We start from the raw sequence: 26,099 nt of genomic DNA, 5'->3' as shown, positions 1-26,099 counted from the left end.
CTCACTTCCTTCAACAAAAACGGCAAAAAAAATAGATTTTGGTTTGACTGTGGTGTCCACCCCTCTTCTCCAACAGGCCAACAGTCACTGCCCCTAACACATCAAGGCCAAGCACCTAAGGGAGGGAGACAGTAGGCAGCAGTTTGCGACTGTGTAGTTGTATGACAGAATGAATCAGTATATCTAGGGAAGTATGGGAGAATCCTCACTGAACTCTGAATAAAGAAATAACTTGTATTTATATAGTGCCTAAGGTTATTCCAAAATGTTTAAAGCCAATGGAGTAGTAGTCCAACATAAACCAATTTGCACAAGGCAAGATTGCACAACAAGCAATGTGACAATAACTAGATCATTTGTTTTAATTATGTTGGCTGACAGATAAATATTGTAAGAAGCCTCACAACACCAGGTTAAAGTCCAACAGTTTTATTTGGCAGCACAAGCTTTCGGAGTCTCGCTCCTTCATCAGGTGAGTGATCACCTGATGAAGGAGCGAGACTCCGAAAGCTTGTGCTGTCAAATAAACCTGTTGGACTTTAACCCGGTGTTGTGAGACTTCTTACTGTGCTTATCCCAGTCCAATGTCGGCATCTCCACATCATAGATAAATATTGGCCAGGACACGAGGTAAAAGCCTCCTGCTCCTCTTCAAAATGGTGCCATGGATCTTTTATATCCACCCGAAAGGGCAGATATGGCCATGTTTTCAAGTCTCATCTGATGACAGCACCTCCAACAGTGCAGCATTCCCTCAGTGTCAGCCTAAATTTTGCACTCAGTCTCTGGAGGGGGACTTAGCCTCTCAACTTGCAACTTACAGGCAATACATTCAGTGCATATTCGATTGTTTTACCTCAAGACATTGGCACGGTTTCCCTCCCAAACCCCCATCCCTCCACCTGTGTGTCACTGTGGAGAAATGAACTGAGCCACTTGCTCACTGGAAGAGCAGAAAATAAAAAGGACAAGAAATTGGATCAAGGCACTCTCACAGATCTCCCAGTGAACGGATCAGAAAGATACGGAAGGATACTTGAACTGGAGACTATTCACTGTAATCAGTGGTTGGAGTGTCCTAGAGATGGTGTAAGAAAAATCAGAAGTAATAGGAAGACTTATATTTTCATGGCAGAAAAAGCACACGTTTTGAGCCACAGTGCAGGAGTTATAGAAAGGAGACCCGTGCTGGAGCAATGAAATCAAGTAAAGATTAGTAAAGAAATTGGAGGGTTGCTTTGACAAAGGGTCTCCCATGAAATCTTGTACCTTGGTGAATTAGCTGGAACGTTGTAGAGAAATCAGAGTGAATTCTGGAGAGCGGTGATATATGCCTTTTGAATTGTTCCCAAGAAAAATGAATGAACCTTAAAGATTTTGTAAGATAAGGAAACTCTTGGGGGTTAAAGTGGAACGGTGTTTATAGAAAGTCTATATAAACTGTAATATTAATATAGTGCCTACTTTGTTTAATTCTCTTTGATATACAATAGCCCTTTGTTTAAAAACATTAAATCCTGTGGTGTAGTTCTGTCAGTTAATTGCTGCTTGTTCAGATTTCTTCTTTAAATGTTAACGATCCCAACAAGGTTGTCAGTGAAGCAACTTGCAGGCATTTCCCAAGGGCAATGGAATTTCACAGCCGCGCATAGGAATCCCACAGTGTCTGCAGTTCGTGCACGGTGGAAAGCAGAGGTTGAAGTGCCATGAAAATAACATGCAACTCTGTATTACCAGTGCAAACTGACAAACCTGAAGTCATCCGCGGGCAGACGCTTCCAACTGCATAATCATCACCTGGTGACCAATGGCATGGATAATGGTGGTGGTAAAGGGATGGTTACTGCTTCCTTCAGTCGTTTCCCACCTCCATTTTTTACCTTGCCGTCTCTCATCCCATTCACCTCAGAAGCACTCTCACTGCGGTCACAGTGAAGGCTGCTGGCTGCCCTCGCAATCACTGCAATTAATCAACTTCTCGCCTCCTCAGTCTGCCCAAAGTCCCTAATTGGACATGGATCTCAGAGACCCCTTCTTAATCAGATACCGGCAGTCTCGCTGCTCTGCTGATCAAATTATTGAACCAAAAAGTGCATTTTCTGGACAACAAGACCAAAGATGGGAAAGTCCAGCCTCAATGTAAAAAAATAAACACTTTCATGTTAGGTGCCTCCCAGCACCAAAATAACGCTCCTATTATAAACGAAAGAATTTATATTTCCTGGGTTTGAATTAGGTTGCAGTTTTATTCCAGATTGAGACTCTCCAAGCAAATGAGATTTTTTGAAGTCCATTGCATATTCCAGCAATCATTGCTGCACAGTCAGTAATAATGGGGTGAAGCTTCTTTTACTGGCTCTCTGTACAAACAATCTGAATTAATTTGGATGCAAATACAGGACCAGAAGCTCTCTCTGGAAGTCTGTCTTGTACATCAGCAACTCTTATGGTGCTGCTTCAGTCTTGGTTTTGGATAATTGCTTTGTCTAGCAATATTTCTCGCATTTCAGAATGCACATTCCGGGATGGGTAAGGCAATCCTCAGTAAGCCCAATACTTGCATCGCTCAGGACTACATGAACACCTGAAGCAAAAGATTTGTTTTGAAGTTTGCCAAAGGGAGGTTTAACATTCGATCGGTGATCAGTTATAATCTGCCATTGGCAACAAATAGGGAAGTTGCATCAAGGATTCCCACACTCCCAACAGGTTTTATGAGCCATCCCAATCATTTGTTTGCAGCAGTGTAGATGTGACATGATTACCAAGTCAAGGAACTAAACGTTGGTAACTGGAAACCTCTTGAATTCCTAAAGAAGAGCCAGCTAATACAGCAACAGGTCTGTGAGTAGTTTGGAATAAACATCGAAGGAAGAATATTTAACTTTCATCATGTAATTCAGCATCAAGAAGATTCAAAGTCAGACAAGGCGAGTCAAAAGGAAGTGACTAAGTAAAACGAAACTTGGGTTTTAAAAGCCTAAGATTATCAGAGGAAGGAAAGGCTGGGGATGCCAAAAATACAAAGGACTGTTTTTTTAAGTTGCTACATGACTATCACATCACAGTTGTTGGAACAGATGCTATCTGCAAAGGGGGGGAGAAAATAACTCTTCCATTGGAATTGAAGATTTTTATACCTATATAGTAACTTCAGAAACAAAGATGCTGGCAGAAATGCAGCATGACTTGTTACGACAAACTAAGGGTCCGAATCAAATTGAGCTTCCTTGCACCTGCTGCATCAGCAGTGGACGAAACCGTTAAAACAAAACGAACATCTAACTTCCTACCTTCGGTGGTGACTGCTGAAGAACAGTTTTGGATTTCTTTGGATGTGGTGGGCCAGCTGGAGTAGAAGAGTGCGTCGTTGCCTTTGATGGTTCACCAGGGGTGAGCTGTTTTTGATCCATTTGTAACTGGCCTAGTTTCTGACCGCCTTCTGGAAAGTGGGTGAGCACAGGACTTTCGTTTAGTTTTGCGGATGAGGCACCGCGGTCCGAAACATCAGAACATTCCGAGGGAGGGTGTGGTTCAGGAGCAGCAGGCTGTGCTGAACCATCACTTGGCTTTTCTGACGGCTCTGACCTGATCTGTTCAATTGGCAACTTGCCTTCATCTTTCTTTTGGAAAGGCTCTGCAATGTCTTTACTTTGTTCTCGTGTCAAGTCCATTGGTGGCACTTTCTTTTCTGCAAAAACCTCCACAGTTCTGCTCGAGTTAATCACAGTGCTCAACCCATTAGGACTAGAATCCTCCAGAGAACAAACAGGGTCTGGTTCAGAAGGAGAGCCATCAACAACCTCAATCAGCACAGTTTTCGATTCAGGTTTGTTCATTGGCTGTTTGTCAGAAATTGCAGCCAAATCCATTGGTTCATTTTGTCCATCCACACTTGATCTCTTCAAAACATACCTATGTGAAAGAATGACACAGAATTAAAGGCCAAGTTGCATGTTTAGCCCTGCTAACCATTTAGCCCTGCAACTGTTTAATTAGTTTAGTAGGGCAGCATCTGAATTAGCTAATGCTGTGATGCAAAGAACACTACTTTCAGAAAATTATGCATCAAGGTGTATGAAACAGTTCTGCTGGCAATGCTATTCAACTTAAAATACCATTGTTGTATTAAGGTGTGCAAATGTACCATCTTAGGATGTATGAACAAGGCAACTTGACCTCTGCAAATAAAGATGAGGGCAGAAAATGGAAGCCAAAGACAATAGTCTAGAAATAATCATACATTTTTTAGAAGCAAAACTGTTTATTTCATTCAAATGTGTCCTCAACCATAATGTCTTTTGGCACAACTTTTTTTTTCCATCAGCCACAAAAGGCTACCAGGTGGCTTGGCTCAGTTGGTTGCCCTGAATCAAACGGGTTATGGGATGAAAGCTCACACCAAGACTTCAGCACATAATCTCAACTGACACTTCAGTGAAATACTAGCAGAGTGAGTTGCTGCCAGAAGTTCTATTGTTTGGTTGGAATGTTAAACTGTCCACCTGCTAGCGGAGGCTTTAAAATCCTGCAGCAGTGCTCAAGAGCAGGGCGTTCTCTCAGTGCACTGCTTAGCACTCCTGCCTTAAACCGCACTGAGACAAATAGTACAACAGGTCATTCATTCATCACACTGCTTTTTGTCGAACCTTCCTGTGCTCAAAATTACAGCCGTGCTTCCACAAATAACAGTCACCATTTCAAAGTAACCCATGAGCTTCAATAAAAGTTGAAGTCTTTTTCCTCATTTTTTTTTACTTCTCGGGGGAGCAGTGGAACCGTATCAATTATCTCAAAGGGCTGTCAAAGAGAAAAGTCAACAGCAACAATGAATCCATGTGACAGAAAGGACAAAACCCACCCCCCCCCACCCCGCCAAAAAAAGGGAGCAATAAAGTGCGCGACCCAGAATTCTAATCTTCTTAAAGCAAACTGCAAAGTCAAGAATGGTAATTGTGGAATTTAGTATTCGTGTCTCAAAGTAGTCTTTCCAAATTTCTTGTGGCGCATTTGTTATTATCTGCCATGTCCCAGTCTGCTGCGTTGAGGGTAGGAACTTGCTTTATCAGGATATTAAAAATGTGCAGTCTGGTAATGCTCAGGTGCAAATGAAATAGCAGCGCAACTGGCATGACCACAGGTGACTCACATACGCCGAGGCAAACCCTGCAATCTACCCTCAAGATTTTTCCCAAATGATCTCCATCGAGCATCCAAGCCCTATGGTTCAGATTCTGAGGCAGTGTCCGTTCCTGCAGATGTTGAGTTACTGCCCCACTCAGCACCTGTGAAACAGAACGCTCCCTTGCCACAGGTCCTTCTCAATAACTAGTACTATGTACAACTGTGAAGGAGGCAAGGGTCCATCCAAAGCTTGGCTTCAGTCTGTTTTGCTGTGAATAGAACAAAGCGACATTTGTAGAACAGATTACACAACAGAATTTACTGCTTTAACAATGTTCATTTCTCTTTAAAATAAATTTAATACTGCAAACAGTGCATACAAAAACACATTTTATCAAATACTGCACAAGACTGAAGCAAAGGTGACTGCATGAACAGCATTTGTACAAAAGTTTCAATTCATTGCTAAGATTTTTCTGATTCTTGATGTAAATCAGTTCATTTCCCTTACCTCCTCCAATGTCTTTTAGCTCCGTGTCACTTTTCCAAACCCACTTCAGCAAAATTGGAACTCTTCAGCGTGTTACAGGTATAGCATCTTCAATTCTAGAACATTCTTCCATATATGAATCTTATTTTTATCCTGTGAGCTCCTTAGTCCTCAATATGTCCATGTAGATGATGCTTCTATTTGTGTCAGTTGAACAGAAATGTTTTTCTTTATGCGGTTTTTTGAGCCTGTACCCCTTTCACAGGAACGCAGGAACAGGAATAGACCGTTCAGCCTGTCACACCCGCTGTACCATTCAATATGATCATGGCTGAACGGACACTTCAATGTCTTTTACCCATACTATCCCCATAAACCCTCTACGTTGTTGATCGGAAATCGATCAATCTGTACCTTAAACATACTCAATGACTGAACTTCCACTGCCATCTGGGGCAGAGAATTCCACAGAAATTTCTCTTCACCCCAGTCCGATGCGGCATCCCACTTATTTTGAAACTGTGCCCCCTGGTTCTTACCTATATCTACCTTGTCTATTGCTTTGAATATTTTGTAGGTTTCAATGAAATCACCTCAGATTCTTCAAAACTCTGGAGAATATAGGAATAGGCCTTTCAGTCCTCTCTTCATAAGACAGTCCCACCATCCCCAGAACACGTCCAGTTAACCTTTGTTGCACTCTCTCTATGGCAATAATATCCTTTCAGGTAAGAGGACCAAAAGTGCACACAATACTTCATGTGTGGTCTAACCAAGCTTCTGTACAGTTAAAGCAAGACTTCACTATTCCAGCTCAAATCTTCTTGCGATAAAGGTTAACATTTCATTAGCGTTCCTAATAGCTTGCTGCACATGCTAGCCTTCAGTGACTTATGGACAAGGACACCAAGGTCTCTTTGTACAACTATACTTTTGAATTTCTTACCATTTAGGAAATACTTTACACATCTGTTCCTTTTACCAACGTGGATTACCTCACAGTTTTCTACATTTATTCCATCTGCCATCTTCTTAACCGCTCACTAAATCTGTCCAAATCCTCCAGTTTACATCTTCCTCAAAACACAAATTCCCACCTAGCTTTGTATCATCTACCAACTTGGAAATATTACATTTGATCCGCACCTCCAAATCCAAAGCATGAAGACTAAATTACTTGGATAATACAATGTAAAAAGGTTTGTTGCACTACTGGAACATGCAAAGAACAAAGATGTTAATGTACAATGTTTCTACATATACCAGTATTGTATTTCTCATTTTTTTATTTAATCCAACATTGAATTACATCAGCTTTAGATCATTGGTATCATTAATGCCTTTTCTGTGACCAAAAGCACAGGTGCAGTTGATCAGTTTACGACTCAGATGTATTCTTCTCTTTAAAGGAATATTTGCTCATAAATAAAAGGTTTCTTTCCTCTACAAGTGACTTCTAAGAAACTTCAAAAAATGCTGGAGAGAAAGGCAAAGAAAGAAGCAACATTGGGCTGCCAAACCAAAGCTAAGTAGGAATCTGCAGGGCAAGTGATATAACCTTTTATTTTGCTATAGTGAACACACTAAAATACACAAAGCACATGGTGATGGAGCCATTGCAGTTTAAGGAACTTCCTTGAGGTGAGGAGTCTGACCAACATGGCTGCAGGTGAAGAACTATCAGAGCAAGGTCTCGCAGACTCAGATGTCCAATCGCCTTACTGAAGCCTTCACGTCAGCCATGATACTGGTGTGCACCTGATTTCAATACCAAGAGCACTTAAAATGGACTTAAAATAACTTATCAAAACCAGTTCTCTATGTCAACAAGACAGAAAGGAAAAACAAAATAACTAAATGTCAATGTTTCTGACATTCACTCAATTACGAGATCAGAAAGGAAGTCCTAATGTAAGATGAGCGTGTTCAGGATCACAGTTTAATTGACAAATGAATGGGTCAAGACAACACAAAAGATATGTTTTGAACGTAGAAAATTTTCAAAATTAAACAGGATCCATCTCTGACAGCTGTAGCCCTTAAATTATTTTTTGAATACTGGTACATAAATCTTGAAATAACGGGAACCACATCTCTAACCAATTAAAATGAAATTGCAATAAATATCACAGGTGCAATTTGAGCCAAGATATGGGACCTTACCAAAGGTGATAAGGCAACATTGGGATGTACAGGACAACACCTCCAAAAAGACTGAATAAATATGTAGTCTTTGCTTGAAAGGCATTTTCACACCCACAAAAAGAGAAACATCAATATAGAACAGAGGAGAAAGGAGTAGATAAATATCCACCCCCAATGACTGGCGTCAACGGAATGCACATAAAAATAGAGATAAATTAAAACTCTGCGGCTGAGCGAGAAAGCTAAGTGAAAAAGAGGAAGCAATGGCACAAGTAATGGGTCATCCCACTAGGGTACAGGATACAACTATCAATATTGTATACCAAACTAGAGGCTTTATGTTTGATTCCTTATTTCCAAAATAAACAAATAATTTTAAAAGCATTTTGACCTTTAATAAAAGCACTTGAATGTATTAAAATCATAAAGGGTATTATGTTAAAATTCACAATGGTAAAGTTTAATTCACTGAGACTATCATAAATTTGCAGATGACACCAAGATTGGTGGCATAGTGGACAGGGAAGAAGGTTATCTCGGTTTGCAACGGGATACTGATCAATTGGGCTAGTGGACTGATGAATGGCAGATGGAATTTAATTTAGATAAATGCGAGGTGATGCATTTTGGTAGATCGAACCAGGGCAGGACTTACTCAGTTAATGGTAGGACGTTGGGGAGAGTTATGGAACAAAGAGATCTAGGAATACAGGTTCATAGCTCCTTGAAAGTGGAGTCACAAGTGGACAGAGTGGTGAAGAAGGCATTCGGCATGCTTGGTTTCATTGGTCAGTCATGATGTGGAGATGCCGGCGTTGGACTGGGGTAAACACAGTAAGAAGTTTAACAACACCAGGTTAAAGTCCAACAGGTTTATTTGGTAGGCTTTTGCTACCAAATAAACCTGTTGGACTTTAACCTGGTGTTGTTAAACTTCTTACTTCATTGGTCAGAACATTGAATACAGAAGTTGGGACATCTTGTTAAAGTTGTACAAGACATTGGTAAGGCCACACTTGGAATACTGGGTACAGTTCTGGTCACTCTATTATAGAAAGGATATTATTAAACTAGAAAGCGGGCAGAAAAGGTCTACTAGGATGCTATTGGGACTTGATGGTTTGAGTTATAAGGAGAGGCTGGATAGATGGGGACTTTTTTCATTGGAGAGTAGGAGACTTCGGGATGATCTCATTGAAGTCTATAAAATCATGAGGGGTGTAGATGAGGTAGATAGTCAACATCTTTTCCCAACAGTAGGGGAGTCTAAAACTAGAGGGCATAGGTTTAAGATGAGAGGGGAGAGATACAAAAGGGTCCAGAGGAGCAATTCTTTCCACACAGAGGGTTGAGTGTGTCTGGAACGAGCTGCCAGAGATGGTAGTAGAGGTGGGCACAATTTTGTCTTTTAAAAAGCATTTAGACAGTTACATGATATAGAGATTGTTATAGAGGAATATGGGCCAAACGTGGGCAATTTGGACCAGCTTAATGGTAAAAACAGGTGGCTTGGATAAGTTGGGCCGAAGGGCCTGTCTCCATGCTGTAAACCTCTATGACTCTATCTCATTCTGCTTCTAAACATCAATTACCAGTGCTAAATCAGTGGTGATCATGTGTTAGGGTGGCACAGTGGTTAGCACTGCTGCCTCACAGCGGCAGGGAAACCGAGTTCGATTCCTGGCTTGGGTGACTGTCTGTGTGGAGTTTGCACATTCTTCCCATGTCTGCGTGGGTTTCCTCCAGGTACTCGGGCTTCCTCCCACAGTCCAAAGATGTGCTGGTTAGGTGGATTGGTCATGCTAAATTGCCCCTTAGTGTCAGGGAACTAGCTGGGGTAAATGCATGTGGTTATGGGGATAGAGCCTGGGTGGAATTGTGGCCGGTGCAGACTCGATGGGCCGAATGGCCTCGTTCTGCACTGTCAGATTCTATGATTCTGTAGTAGCGGACTCACACTTAGTAGCCAAACCCTATTAACTATTTGGAGTACTGTGAGCAATTTTGGGCCCCACACCTCAGGAAGGACATACTGGCACTGGAGCGGGTCCAGCGGAGATTCACACGGATGATCCCAGGAATGGTAGGCCTGACATACGATGAACGTCTGAGGATCGTGGGATTATATTCATTGGAGTTTAGGAGGTTGAGGGGAGATCTGATAGAAACTTACAAGATAATGAACGGCTTAGATAGGATGGACGTAGGGAAGTTGTTTCCATTAACAGGGGAGACTAGGACGCGGGGGCACAGCCTTAGAATAAAAGGGAGTCACTTTAGAACAGAGATGAGGAGAAATTTCTTCAGCCAGAGAGTGGTGGGTCTGTGGAATTCATTGCCACAGAGGGCTGTGGAGGCCGAGACGTTGAGCGTCTTCAAGACAGAAATTGATAAATTCTTGATTTCTCGAGGAATTAAGGGCTATGGGGAGAGAGCGGGTAAATGGAGTTGAAATCAACCATGATTGAATGGTGGAGTGGACTCGATGGGCCGAATGGCCTTACTTCCGCTCCTATGTCTTATGGTCTTATGGTCTAACGCAAGTTATGAAAGTCAATTCAATAAATCTGGTGATTTGTGGCTAAAGCTTAGAAAAATTACATCAAGCTGCCAGGCTTTTGTGTAAACTTTAAATGGATACTATGTGGTCTGACCAAATACATGACTAGTCTACACGATGTAGCTGACTCTTAATGCTCTCTGAAGTGACCTAGCAAGCCTCTTAGTTGTAAAAAAAAAATTACTGTGAAACATGAGCAGTTCAAGAAGGTGGCCTACCACCCGTTTCTGGGCACAACTAGGGATGGGCAATAAATGCATCCATGCCAGCTAAGCCACATTCCAAGAACAAATTAAAAAAACACGATGGTTCATTACTTTTTGTGATTTTTGTTCAGTGTGTTGGAACTCGGTGGAATTCCTATACTTCATATTCAGAAATTGCATTCAACCATGCAAATATGGCAGAAAATAAAATACAATGCTTCTGAGAATTTGTCCTGAAAATTTAATTACATTCCACCTGCCAACTGAAGTATATAATCTGTCCCAAGGCTGTCAAGAATCAGGATTTTCCTTTAACACATTCCATATGAAGAAATGAAATAAGGATTACGCAGAAACATATGTAGCCCATTACTACTTTTCAAAACAGGTTAATTCACTTAAAAGCAAGTCATATAAGAGCAAGTTTCATTTAAGAGCAAGTCTTACTTCCCCACCCTGCTCCCACTGATTGCTACAGTATACTGCATGCTGTTTCACTTATAAACATGCTTTTCTTTCAAGGCCCACAACACCCTTCAGTAATCAAATATGCCCTTGCCTCATTTTGTCCTTTCGTGAGTGCCATTAATCAATCCAGCTATCCACAATAGCCTTAATACTGAGAGCCTACTCTTTAAAGATAAACTATTCATCTCAGTCCAATAGTTTAGGATTTGTCTAATTAGATATCAGAACTGTCAGCTATCAGGCACGTTAATTTTATTTAACATGCTGCACTCTAACTTACTCTGAGGGAGATTCTGTAAAATAACTCCTTGCGCAACGTATATATACCTCATAAAGAACATTTTTAACTATCGGCAAGTTTTGCTGGGAAATTCTGCGCACAGCAATATGCCATATACAAACAGCAGCAAATGGGACTTTTTAATAACAGAAACTGTTGTGAATATAGAGCAGGTCAGTCTGAAAGGAGGAAAGACAGATTCATGTTTCAGTTAAAGACCCTAAATCAGAATGGTGTCTGTTGAAAGGTCTCCACCTGAAATATGGACTTGCCTGTCCTCTTTTCGGCCAAGTCTGTTGTGCACTTCCAGCATTTTCTGGTTTTATTTCAGATTAATAGTGTTTTCCTCCCACAGTTTCCCTTTAAGTTTCTTGTGGCAGGGCCAAAACACCTGAAAAACGCATTTTGGTTACAAATGGTGACTGACTTCTGCTTATTATGAGGTGGAGGTCAGAGCTTTAACAGTAACAGTTTTCACTGAAATATCATTGCTCAAGTTCGATTGGTTTCTTACCTAATTATGGCACTTCCACCCGTGAGCCCAAGTGATTTTAGAGTGGTTGTCTTTAATGCGGATTCTCCAGTTACCTGAAACAGGCCACAAAGTGAAAGAACATACGTTAAAAAATAAGATTTTAAAAGTAATCACCTCCATTAACTCTTTATGCAAATTCTTCCTGTGTAAATAATAATCCATACAACATGGCTTCGTTTGAACACTGGTTAAGAATCACAAGATCATGTTTCCTGCTTCTAAATAATTTTAAGAAAGCCTGCCATGAGAAGTAGTCATGATGTGGAGATGCCGGCATTGGACTGGGGTGAACACAGTAAGAGTTTTAACAACACCAGGTTAAAGTCCTTTCGAAGGAGCAGCGCTCCGAAAGCTAATGGTATTTGCTACCAAATAAACCTGTTGGACGTTAACCTGGTGTTGTTAAAACTCTTAATGAGAAGTAGACACAACCATCTTTACATGGTTTCATATTAGGGGTGTTATATAGTATTATAATTTCAAGATTATTAATCTATTTGGAAAGGGGTTCTTCAACCTAAAAGGTTAGAGAACCACTGCCACAAAATTTTAAAAATGTATTTGCAGAGTACACATGCGCATTTCTAAGCACTCATCCTATAAATTGTGCCAACCCACAAGACACCGCCACCGAAATGGAACTTGCACTGTGGCACAAAAGGTTGGAAAAATAGGGGCCCGCGATGCTGAGTGAACTCCTATTACACTTCCCCAACTTCGCAGATCACCCCTAACCTCAGAAAAGAACTCTTTATTTCATCAATGTCATATTTTCCTTCCCTTTGCAAGTCACCATTGAAACATTTTCAAGCCAGTTTAATACCAAATTATGGGAAATTCTAAGCTCTGGGCTGCAACTAGGAATTGTATTAAAGCTATATAATTATTTTCAATTTGGATTCCCTGTAGTCAGCCAGTGAATCTATCTGGCCTTCAAAAATGAAAAAGCACTGCTCTAACCCACCATGCATCTTAGTTCTAAAATTTATAAACACCAAACCTGAAAATTTCACAATTCTATTTCATTCAATTATTTTTTTTACAAGCGTCAACATTTGTTACGAGGTGGTGCAATGCTGACTTGGCCAAGAAACGCAGAAAATGTCATGCTTTCAAAGTGTATAAATCTGAATGAGGGTAATAATACCAGGACTTGATGGATTGAGTTATAAGGAGAGGCTGGATAGACTGGGACTTTTTTCTCTGGAGTGTAGGAGGCTGAGGGGTGATCTTATAGAGCTCTATAAAATAATGAGGGGCACAGATCAGCTAGATAGTCAATATCTTTTCCCAAAGGTAGGGGAGTCTAAAACTAGAGGGCATAGGTTTAAGGTGAGAGGGGAGAGATACAAAAGTGTTCAGAGGGGCAATTGTTTCACACAGAGGGTGGTAGGTGTATGGAACAAGCTGTCAGAGGTAGCAGTAGAGGCGGGTACAATTTTGTCTTTTAAAAAGCATTTAGATAGTTACATGGGTACAATGGGTATAGAGGGATATGGGCCAAATGCGGGCAACTGGGATTAGCTTAGGGGTTTAAAAAAAACTGGGCGGCATGGACAAGTTGGGCCGAAGGGTTTGTTCCCATGCTGTAAACATCTGACTCTAATACAAAGGGCTTGAAGTTACACTACTGTAAGCATACCAATAGTTAACCAACCCAAATGGAAATTCCTCATCTTCTATTTTAGCAAAGGTGTTGACCTGGTTGGATTTTAAACTGATTAAGACTAAAGTATTAAATAAAGAATTTCATATGAAACAAATGTTTGAACATTAGTATTGGACAGCAGAACTGCATGCTTCTCAACTTGCACTTTCGTAAAGCACATTAATACTTTCATTCAGGTCATGAATACAAAAGTGTCAGTTTGGTTATAAAATGATATTGCGTTAAGGATTTGATATAAAATAATCTATTCATGTTACATATAAGAAAAAGATCTATTGCACTCGTGGAAACATTTTATATCTAGAATTCATCTCTTGTCATGCCACACATCAACAACAACTTGCAACTATTTAGCACTTTGAGTCGAGTAAAATGTCCCATAGTACTCCACAGGAGCATTATTAGACCAAATCTGACCTCAAGACACATGAAATATTTGGACAGGTGAGGTAGGTTTTAAGGAGAAACTTGAAAGGAGGTAAAATGTTGGAGGGGCTTTGAGAGGGATTTGCAGAGTTTAGGCCCCAGACAGCTGACAGCACAGCCACCAATTATGGGGCAAAAGCACAAGAGGCAAAGTGGGGGGAACACTAATGTCCCTGGAGGGATGTAGGAGGTTAGCGATTAGAGGGATGTAGGAGGTTAGCGCTTAGAGGGGTGTAGGAGGTTAGAGATTAGAGGGATGTAGGAGGTTAGAGATTAGAGGGATGTAGGAGATTAGCGATTAGAGGGATGTAGGAGGTTAGAGATTAGAGGGATGTAGGAGGTTAGAGATTAGAGGGATGTAGGTGGTTAGAGATTAGAGGGATGTAGGAGGTTAGAGATTAGAGGGTTGTAGGAGGTTAGAGATTAGAGGGGTGTAGGAGGTTAGAGATTAGAGGGATGTAGGTGGTTAGAGATTAGAGGGATGTAGGAGGTTAGAGATTAGAGGGATGTAGGTGGTTAGAGATTAGAGGGATGTAGGAGGTTAGAGATTAGAGGGATGTAGGAGGTTAGAGATTAGAGGGATGTAGGAGGTTAGAGATTAGAGGGGTGTAGGAGGTTAGAGATTAGAGGGATGTAGGAGGTTAGAGATTAGAGGGATGTAGGAGGTTAGAGGTTAGAGGGATGTAGGAGGTTAGAGATTAGAGGGATGTAGGTGGTTAGAGATTAGAGGGATGTAGGAAGTTAGAGATTAGAGGGGTGTAGGAGGTTAGAGATTAGAAGGGCAAAGGCATGAAAGGATCTGAACACCAGGATGAGAATTTTAAATTCGAAGTACGGCTTAACCAAGAACCATCAGAAGTGAATGAACACAGGGGCGGTGGGTGAACGGGAGTTGGTGCAAGTTAAGGTACAGGAAACGGAGTTTTGGTTGAGTTCAAGTTCACGAAAAGTTAAAGATTTAAAGTTAAAGTTTATTTATTAGTCACAAGTAGGCTTACATTAACACTGCCATGAAGTTACTGTGAAAATCCCCGAGTCGCCACACTCTGGTGCCTTCTTGAGTACAGAGGGAGAATTTAGCATGGCCAATGCACCTAACCAGCACATCTTTGGATTGTAGGAGGAAACCAGAGCACGCAGAGGAAATCCACGCAGACATGGGGAGAACATGCAAACTCCACACAGTCACCCAAGCCGGGAATCGAACCCGGGTCCCTGGCACTGTGAAGCAGCAGTGCTAACCATTGTGCCGCCACGGTGGAAGGTTGGCCAGGACGGCACTGGAATTGTTGAGGTTTGGGGTTGAAAAGCATGGATGAGGATTTCAGCAGGAGTGGGAGAGAGACAGGTCATATTAGAGATGAAACCAGGCAGTCTTGATGATGAAGAGGGCTAGGGGTTAGAAGCTCAGAGTTAAATAGGACAGCAAATAGTATGGATAAGTCTCAAACAGTAACCCAGGATGGAGGTGGAATCAGTTTCATCATGCTTAATGTGAAAGAAGTTTGTTTCTTCTTCCACATTATAAACTAAATGTAAAATATTTAACAGTAACATTTTAAGAATGGCTAGGCGTCATTTGATGAAGCAGCATCCAGTCATTCTGACCACCGCAATTATTTTTACAGTCTCAGAGGTCTTAAATTCTTAAAAGGGATCCAACTATTCAACCTGCTTTCCCATGAATAGTTTCCTTATTATGATCAGATTAGACCTTCCAAGTACACACTGTTTTAGGTATGTACCAGTTTTTTTATCATTAGTTTTATTATCTGTCTCTAACTTGGCAACCAGTCGGATGATCTCTGTTGAAACATTCAAATTGGCAAACAACTACAACTTTGGGGGTTGGAAACATCCAAGGATGTCAAACAAAATAAATCTTAGCCAGTTATTACAGGTAGCAGCCATACACTTCCGATAAGGACTCGTGGAAATTGTCCGTATGTTAAAACAAATTAAATACCACCAGCGCAATCTTGCCACTCAAAGTAATATCATGTTACAGGAATAGAGAATAATGTCAAAGTAGTTAATTTGTTTGTAGCTTTAACAGGAGTTGATTGATTGTTCTCCCATGCTTAAATTACTTTCGCACTTCTCATGCAGTGTTTGCTTACAGAATAACTAAAGTGGACTTTTTCAGTGCAAAAAAAACACTTCTCAAATAGTTCAAAGCATCAGTTTGTAAAAAGTACTCTTAAAATATCATGAGCAGCGAAGATTTTAGAGTTAAACCAGTGCTTGAAAAATGTTTTAATTGGCAAGTAGATCTTTTCTGAACTTGCCTATATTAGCTTCTGGCTTGCCAAAAACTGTTCCTTGAACTTTTAATCAGAACTTTAAAACGGAGTTTACAAAAAAATCTGCAGTTTTAATGAGTAGCAACCAATTCACTAAAGTCAACCAGCTACATAAATATTGCGGCTACAAGCCTGGGTATTCTGAGAGGACTAACTGACCCCCTGACTCCCTAAAGCCTTTCCACCACCTCCAAGGCACGAATGTGGTGGAATATTCTTCACTTGCCTGGATGAGTGCAACTCCAGCAATACTCATCAAGTTCAATGCCATCCAGGACAAAGCAGCCAATTTGATTGTCATCTCATCCAGCACCTTAAACTCATCAGTGACTGCAGTGCACATCATCCAGAATACACAGCAGCCTTCTTTAACACTTCAACAGCATCTCCCAAACCTGTGACCTGCAGGTGCACAGTAAAATCATGATCTCATACACCCTACTTGGAAATACTTCACCATTCCTTAGTCTATGTTGGGTCAAAATCCTGAAACCACTTGCCTAACAGCCTTTTGGAATACTTTCACCATGCAGACTGGAGCACCAGCTCTCAAGGGTAAGCAGAGAGGAGCAAATGCTGGCCTTGCCAGTGACACCTACATGCCACGACTGAATAATTCAAACACAAAAATTGAAACATAAAGCAACACTGGGAAGGAAGATATGTAGCTTACTTGGTAAGATTTTCATTCATCAGACTCCTATACTCCAATGAGGTTTATGCTCACGTAATGTTAACAGCACAAAAGGGGGCCTGGGTAAGATGCTCTTTCGGAAGGTCGATGCAGACTCCTTGGGCCAAATGGCCTCCTTCTGCAATGCAGGGATTCTATGGATTTTAATACAGGTCTAAACCACCAGACCAAAAAAAAAAGCATTTGTTGCACAAGAGACGTGTGTGCACCAACATGAGTGAGAAAACAAACCATGGAAACAAAATTTACATGACTGACAACTCAATGCCATGGATGTGAAAAGATCTTGAAAGTCTGTTCCCCTTCATGGTTTGATACCATGATACCTCGTGAGCACAGCTAACCTGAGATTACTTCTGAAGTATAGGATAACAAAAATCAACATGATATGAGTTATGCTGTATAGTGATAAAGACAGTTTGAGGCTAGCAAGATTAACTGTAGAATTAGACATCTTAGACATTGATGAGCAACATTTTCCGTCTTGAACAAAAGTTAACATCTCCACCACACTAAGGCACTCCGGATGCATACAGTAGACACTGGGAAGATGGTCAATGAGGTAAAATTACTGTTATGACTCATTGTGCAGTACCCGGCTTGAAGCCACTGCACCTGCAAAATTTAACTTGGTATAGATCAAATCAAACTGCTATAAAAACATAAAATATTTTTACAACACTGATTTTATTCCAACATTTTTACAGTGAATGTCACATCTATGAAAGTACTTTTCCGCTCCCGCGCGCTTTGAACCATTTGAGAGCTGCAGCAACATTCTTTCACACCACTGGAAAAGACTAGATTACAGTTATTTGAACCGCACTTTCAGTACATTTTCTTATGTCGGCAAAGCGCAATTACATATTTATTACAGTGGACCAGCCTCAGAAAAATCCAAGGTGGTGGATCAGGCGTGCTGAGCTTCTTTACTCCATCGCCATACTTTTGACAAATGCATAAGGATTTGAAATGTTTAATAAGGAGCCGGAGTGGAAATGTTGGCTCATATGGCTCTATCCAACTACCCAGATCCCAGCCTCAACCGGGATCTTGGGTTCATGTCAAACTATCTGTAACCCCCACGACTTGCCTGGGCTTGCAAAATCTCACTAACTGTCCTGGCTGGAGACAATACACACCTCTTTAACCTGTGCTTAACCCTCTCTCCACTCACATCGTCTGTACTTTTAAGACTTGATTACCTGTAAAGACTCACATTCCAACCATTATCTTGTAAATTGAGTTTGTGTCTATATATGCCCTGCTTGTGAACAGAACTCTCACTTACCTGATGAAGGAGCAACGCTCCGAAAGCTAGTGGCTTGTGCTACCAAATAAACCTGTTGGACTTTAACCTGGTGTTGTGAGGCTTCTTACTGTGCCCACCCCAGTCCAACGTTGGCACCTCCACATCATGGCTACCCAACTATGCCATGACAGCTGTTTTTGTGTGACTGAATTCTCTCCACAATGTATAAGCTCCAGATCCTAGGGTACCGTGAGTCCTAAAATATTACCAGACATACTAAGTAATTTCTACCGTCCGAAGTCATGGTTTATATTCCTCGCTCTTTCCAAGAAGAGAATTGCAATTGTTGACAATGCATTGGATAGAAATGTGTTATCTGTCAATATTAGGCCAATTATAAAGGGAAGATCCAAATAGACAAAATAAATCACTTTATACTTTAGGGCATTTACAGCCACAGCACCTAGTCATAAAAATCTTCGAAGAAAACAGAACAGGCATTTCTTTTTTTTTTTACTTACCTCATCTCTCATATAAACACAGACTGGAATAGCTTCCAACAACTGCTGTTCAGTAACTCTAGCAAAACAGGAAAAAACTGTCAACATTTGATCTTATACAGAGCAAAAATATTTATCACCTAGGTAGCAGGGGACACTCATGATCAAAATGTTAAGTAAGGGCAATAAAAATATCATGAACCGTTAAGTCTTTGACTGCTTTCTTCAGAGGTCAATACCATACAGTTTTTAATTTGATCCACGACGGAATATCTTGGGTAACCCAGTTGCAACTGCTAACATGTAACTATAAACAGCTGTCAACATCTCCACACTCAAGGCACACTCCAGATGCTTATCCATCTGCAACTACCCAAAAGGTGTTGACAGTAAGGATAGCATATATGGAGGCTGCACTCCACGGTGTAACTCACCGCACTGACATGAAAGTGAATCTAACCTCACTTGGCTTTCAGTAAGGTGCTCCTTTTGATCATTTTAACACCATCTGTGGCCGGAGAAAGGTTCAAAATTGCTGATATCACAAGTTTTAATTAAGTACTGTGCAACTTCAGCAAGCTCAAAAAAAACTGGGCAATTCAGTGACTCTCACCATCGCGTTCATTAACTTGTATGTCAATTCAAGACAGATCCAAGGGGGTTATAATTATCTACCATGGTGGCAATCAAATTCCACTAAAGCTTTTTTTTAAAAACAGGGATTCTTGAACAATTTATCAATACTGTTGTGGTTACCAGAGAGTAATTCACATTCCCTTATTCTGTTCAGTAAAATTTATATTCAAGGGTTTGAATGATACATCTGCAAAATCATTTGACATACATGCTAATATTTAAAAATAGACAAAATATTCTTTCAAAATAAAAATGACCAGTCACAAGGTGAGAGAGAAAATGCAAGTGTACATCAGCCATATTTTGCTGCATGTATCAGTTATGAAGGCGCAACACAGGATAAAATATCTTGTTGCACCCTACACATCTTCCATCTTACCCTGAAGCGACTATATCCAGAAGGGTAGTCTCACCTGGATTTATTTTGGCCAATGGACAGAGCAATCCCTATAAATCAAGGTTCCATCTACAAAGTTTACTTAGTAAAAGAGTAATACACAGGTTAACAACTCTCAACAGTATCTCAAAGTTGGTGCATGTATTCCTTCATTCCTTCACTTACAAGTAGTGTCACAGTACTTAATTAAAATCTGTGCATTCCTTCCCGCAACCTTCATTACAGTGAAAGTGAGACATGCTGCAATTAGTATCATCAGTCTCTTCCTGGAGTTGGAGAAGGGACAGGTACTATGTGGACCTCTTCCTGAAAGTTCAACTGAAACGTAAATTGTCCAATACCTAAAGTTAAAGTTTATTTATTAGTGTAACAAGTAGGCTTACATTAACACTGCAATGAAGTTACTGTGAAAATCCCCTAGTCACCCACACTCTGCCACCTGTTTGGGTACACTGAGGGAGAATTTAGTATGGCCGATGCGCATAATCAGCACGTCTTTTGGACTGTGGGAGGACACTGGAGCACCCGGAGGAAACCCACGCACACACAGGGAGAACGTGTGGACTCCACTCAGACAGTGACCAAGCCGGGAATTGGACCCGGGTCCCTGATGCTGTGGGGCAGCCGTGCTAACCAGTGTCTGAGAAGGTTAAAAGACACAGGAGTAAAATTGCATCAACCATAAACATGCATTGCTCTGATTATCTGTCATACTAACAAAACTGATGTATCAATGCAATTTATAACAAACAATAGAGAAACAATATGCACCTTCAAAACTTGAATGACCAAATATAAACACCTTCCATTGTCTTTTCAAAGTTGGGTGCGGGACAATATAGGATTCTCTTTAATCTTGCTCAGTTAAAACATAATCCAAGTACTGTGAAGGTTTTACGAAACACAGGTAGGTTCTAAAGAGACTTTATTTTGGATAATAGTCCAAAAAAGTATCCAAAAGAGTGTGACAAAGGGTATTATCGTTTACCAAAGGAAACCCAAGTATTTGCCCAAGTAAAAAGATGTTTTGATAATTAAATATAATTACCTTAGTTTGTAGCAATCTTAAGGAAATATCTGCCTGTATTGAAAATGAACTCGAGTTCTTTATCACTGATATACACACCTCTGCATCAGTCATCTCGACCTGATTCTAGGGCTGAGAGCTCAGATTTTTGCTACTAGATGTTTCTAAATTCTGAGCAGACACTTTATTGATTTGGTTTTAACGAGAAAATCATACTAGGCAAAGTACTGGATCTTAAGTCACTTTTTTTTAAAAGTGATATTGCAGCTTGCAGCCGATTCCTGTTTTAAAGGTAAAACGCACAGAGGTGTTATTTTTGAATTGTTCCATTTTGAGTGTTGGTTACAAATTTTATTTTAAGTGATATAGCTAGGATGAGGGAGCTAATTCAACCACTTTTTAATGGGACTTAATTGGCTTCTTTTATAGAGATTATTAGTTGTTCATTAATGGGCATCAGAAATTTAGTTAGCTAATGTCCATTTTACAAGCAACTGACTTTAACTGGGTTTAGCCCATCAGCATGCTTCACTTAATACAAAGTAGGGTGTATTTAAATTGTTTTAAGTGAATGGCTTAAATAACCCAGATCAGAATACATTTTATACACGAGATTTAACTGCTTCAAAAAACTGCCCAATGAACAAATTGCACAGGGGAAATGTTCGTATGTTCTGCATCTAGGTACACTTAAAAGTATTTTTCAAATTATATCAAGTTTCTAGTCCCAATGCAAGAATTTTTGATGTTTAATTCTCACCAGCAGTTAAAAAGATTAAGTTAATTCAGTGACACAAAATTTAAAGAGCACTGAATGCTCCTTCACTAAGAATTTATACAAGCCACCACTTTTAAAAACACGTTATGCAACCTTAACATGTAATGGGAATACACTGTACAATTAATCTACTTTGAACGATACATCAAAGCTAATTTAAAAATGTTTTATCAAGGAAAGAAAAATGGGTGCAATCCTTCTTTGTCTGGTCACCCATCTTAGCGTCCAGAATGCTGCGAAAGAACATGTGTCCCACAGCAGCAGCCTGGCCCCTGTTCCCTTGACAATGCAAGGGTCAACACCCTAATGTGCTGACTTGTCAGCGGGCAGAATTCATCATCAACACTTTTAAATCAGCAGAGGACAAAAAACACAATTTATGGTGTTTTATTTTAAAATAAAAAGCGATATAAATTATATTAAAACATAAAATGAAATCCATTTAAAATTGCCCTCACTTCAAACGAGGCATTGCAGAGTAAAGTTCAACTAGATAAACAGGACCACACCTTCTGCATCTGGGAACACATTGTTTCAGAAGAGTTTTATCACATCAGTAAGACAAAACATTCCACATATAGTGAAAAATGACTGCTAAACCCCTGAGCAAGCCACAAAAACTGGTGGCACACTGTGCTACAGGAACCTTAATAACCAACATGTACAGGAGATCAAACAACCTGAAACATGACACATTCTGCAAGACCACATAATAATGTGTCAAAAATAAATTATATAAATAGTACAATTTCTGAGAGCCAATTTGGAAAACATTAATTTCACCTGTACAAACATTGGAATCTTCACAAGTTTCTACATAACAGGAAAACTGTGGGCAAGGAACAGAATTTTACAAATACCTCGTTTTGAATACGTTTGCTATATAATAAAAAACGCAAATGTCTGCATTTAAATAATGTGAACCAAAGAGCAATTTTGAAATAAGGCAATATTTTAATATTGGTCACTTTCAGACCAACATTTTAAACAATTACTCGGACTAATATTTTACAAGCAGATTTTTGCACTGAATGCTGGTAACCTACAATAATAGCAAAATCCTCTCCAATTTTGCGATACCTTTACCCTCTAGAATGAAAGGGAAGTGCACAGTGGCATAATGCATTAAGAATTCAGGAAGTCATGCCACATGGGTGCCCAATGACAGCAAGTCTCTGCTCAAAAGCAGGCAAAAACACTTGTCAAAGGATGTCAATATAGTTGGTGATGAGCACTATTCCTTCACCACTGGCGAAATTCAGCAAGTGCCTTGAAAGATTTTGCAGAACAAAATAATAAATTGTTTTGGAGCTAAACTCCACTAAATAGGTATCAGCCTTGGATCAGTGGCAGCTCAGAGGTCATAGCTGTGCCCCACTTCAAGACTTGAGCAGATAATCTAGGCTGACATTTCAGTGCATTGCTGAGGTGCCATCTTTTGGACAAGCTATTAAGCCAAAGCCCTGACTGCTCTCTCAGGTAATGTAAGATATCACATCACACTATTTGAAGAAGAGTTCTCCAGGCTAATGTTTATCCTGAAGAGGTTATCACAATCATAGAATTTTTACGGTGCAGGAGGCCATTTGACCCATCGTGTCTGCACCAGCTCTCCAAACGAACATCATGTCTTCCCCATACTCCTACACATTGTTGCTATTCAAATAATCATCTAAAGTCCCCGTTTGCGCCTGCCTCCACAACACTTCCAGGCTGTGCATTCCAGACCTCAACCACTCACTGTGTGAAAACGTTTTCTCTCACATCACATTTGCTTGTTTTGCAAATCACTTTAAATCTATGCCCTCTCGCTCTTGATCCTTTTACAAATCCAATCTGTCCAAACCCCTCATGATTTTAAACATCTACATCAAACCTCCTCAAAGCCTTCTCCTTTCGAAGAAGAACAGTCCCAGCTCCTATAATCTATCCTCATAATTGAAGTTTCTCATCTCTGGAACCACTCTTGTATGCCTCTTCTACAGTTCCTCCATTGTGTTTACATCCTTTTTATAGTATGGACTCACCTGATGAAGGAGCAGCGCTCCAAAAGCTCGTGATTCCAAATAAACCTGTTGGACTTCAACCTGATGTTGTGAGACTTCTTACTTATAGTATGGAGCACAGAACCGTACACGATATTCCAGCTGAGTTCTAACTAGTGCCTTGTATAAGTTCAGCATAGCCTCCTTGCACTTGCAGCCAATGCCTTTATTAATAAAGCCCAGAGTAATATATACTTTTTTACTGCTCTCTCCACCTGTTCAGCTACCAAAGACCCATGCACATACACACCCAGATCCTTTTGCTCCTGCACCTCTTTTAGAATTTTACCCTTGATTATATACAGTCTCTCCATGTTCTTTCTCCCAAAATGCATCCTCACACTTCCCTGCACTGAACGTCATTGCCATCTCTCTGCCCACTCCACCAACTTGTCTACGTCCTTTTGATGTTCTGGACTGTCCTCTTCATATTTTACAATACTTCCAAGTTTTTTATCATCTTCATCCGTAAACTTTAAAACTGTCCCCTGCATGCCAACATTTAGATCATCAGGAAATACCAACCCCTGGGGATCTAGAAATCATCCCCCGGCCATATCCATTGACCTCACTCCGCTACCTATTATTCAGCCAATTTTGTATCCACATTGCTACTGCGCCTCTTATTTCATGAGATATAACTTTTCTCACAAGTCTGATGTGTGGCACAGAATCGAACGCCTTCTAAAAGTTCATGCACACCACATCAACAGCTGTACCTTCATCAACCCTGTCCGTTACCTCCTCAAAAACCTCCAGCTAGTTAGTTAAACAAAATTCCCCTTCAGAAATCCATGCTGGCTATTCCTAATCGACGCACATTTTCCTATGTGACTACCAAATCTATCCTGAATAATTGTTTCTATAAGTTTGTCCACCACTGATGTTAAACTGACTGGGTCCATAATTGATAGGGCTATCCTTACAACGTTTGTTGAACAAGGCATACTATTTGCAATGATCCAGTTCTCTGGCACTTCCTGAGTTTAGAGAAGACTGGAGGATTATGGCCAGCACCCCTGCAATTTCCATTCTCACTTCCGTCAATACCTTTGGATGCATTTCATCCAGTCCTGCTGCCTTGTCAGCTTTAAGTACCAATAGTCTATGCAACACAACCTCCTCATCAATTTTGAATCTTTCTGGGGACAGAGTTTCCTCACCATGGCCTGGGCTGCATCTACCTCCTTGGTAAAGATGGATGCAAAGTATTCATTTAATACCTCAGCCATGCCTCCAGCCTCCACGTGCAAATTCCCTTTTTGGTCCCTAATCCTTTTATCACCTTTTTACTATTTATATGTCTATAGATTCTGGCAATTTATCTCGCAGTTATTCATGGGACATGATTGAAGAATTTGAAGCTTCTTGAAAAACAGCTCCTGGTTTTCATCATTTCATCATGGGCGGCACGGTGGCACAGTGGTTAGCACTGCCGCCTCACAGCCCAGGGATCTGGGTTCGATTCCCGGCTTGGGTCACTATCTGTGTGGAGTTTGCACATTCTCCCCGTGTCTGCGTGGGTTTCCTCCGGGTGCTCCGGTTTCCTCCCAAAGTCCAAAGATTGTGTGGGTTAGGTTGATTGACCGTGCTAAATTGCTCCTCAATGTCCCCGGATGTGTTGGTTAGAGGGATTAGCAAGGTAAATGTGTGGGGTTGTGGGGATAGGGCCCAGGGTGGGAATGGCCTCCTTCTGCACTATAGGGATTCTATGGGTTTACCTCGACGCAAAGTTTGGACACTTTTGAAAGTGGGAGAAAGCACATTTCTCTTCATAAAGTGGGCTGCTATCTCAACTGCAGGGAGAAGAATAACTATCAGACTTGGTCCTTCTGAATAATTAGGCAGCCAGTTTGTGCAGGCGCAGCTAAAGGCTATCCAACAGAGAAATGGTCACTATCTTAAAGTGTAATCTTAGTGAGATTGGAGAACCAAATACTGAATGATTAGTTCAAAAGATTGCATTTCAGCAAATAAAATTAAATAACCTTGTTCACGGGATCTTCAGCGAGAACAAAACAAGCAGAAAATGTTTCCTTACTGGACATCTGCTTGATTAGAGGCACACAAACCAAAGATTCTTCCCATACAATATTAATTCTTTAACTAGGGGTGTAGCAATGCCCAAGCTTGAAAGTTTAATGTCTTCCACCTGGCTCAGATACTAAAACAATCCAGCTTTGAAGCCTGTCCCAATCCACTTCCCAGTCTCCTTGCAATAATCTTGCATCCACTCACCACAAGTTTATTTCCTCCAGTCTTAATATATTTCCACACCAAATTTTTTTTTTTAACACCCTTTAGTAGATAACCAGTTCAGTACTGTACCAATTCAAAGTTAAAGTTTATTTATTAGTCACAAGTAAGGCTTACATTACACTGCAATGAAGTTACTGTGAAATTCCCCTAAGTAAAATCAATCTTAAAATATACCATTCTCTAAAATCTCTACCGGCTGCAGGTTTGATTTACTTACGTTCTTACAATTCAGCCAAAATCTTGGGCTATGTTTCATCAAAACTCCAGCCACACAGTCCCAACTAAGGTGGTGAGTAATATCATTT

The 26,099-nt window shown here is 40.5% G+C and overlaps 1 protein-coding gene across 5 annotated transcripts in view; it reads right to left on the bottom strand.

Moving 5' to 3' along the window:
* Positions 1-26,099, bottom strand: part of aspscr1 (ASPSCR1 tether for SLC2A4, UBX domain containing) — a 240,170-nt gene that overhangs the window by 156,579 nt on the left and 57,492 nt on the right. For 3 of the 5 annotated variants that reach the window (XR_013499185.1, XM_078225723.1, XM_078225724.1), the window contains exons 5-7: positions 18,674-18,731; positions 11,788-11,861; positions 3,294-3,915 (exon numbers count right to left, since the gene is read on the bottom strand). Coding sequence is in view for 3 of the 5 variants with exons in the window: in XM_078225723.1 (XP_078081849.1) it covers positions 3,294-3,915; positions 11,788-11,861; positions 18,674-18,731 (754 nt within the window). In the remaining 2 variants the exon portion in view is untranslated. The remainder of the gene's footprint in view (positions 1-3,293; positions 3,916-11,787; positions 11,862-18,673; positions 18,732-26,099) is intronic. The other 2 variants (XR_013499186.1, XM_078225725.1) reach the window with 1 other exon arrangement.

The sequence above is a fragment of the Mustelus asterias genome, chromosome 12, assembly GCF_964213995.1.
Source record: "Mustelus asterias chromosome 12, sMusAst1.hap1.1, whole genome shotgun sequence".
Taxonomy (NCBI): Eukaryota; Metazoa; Chordata; class Chondrichthyes; order Carcharhiniformes; family Triakidae; genus Mustelus; species Mustelus asterias.
The sequence above is the reverse complement of the archived record's forward strand: the minus strand, read 5'-3'. Positions and strand labels throughout refer to the sequence as shown.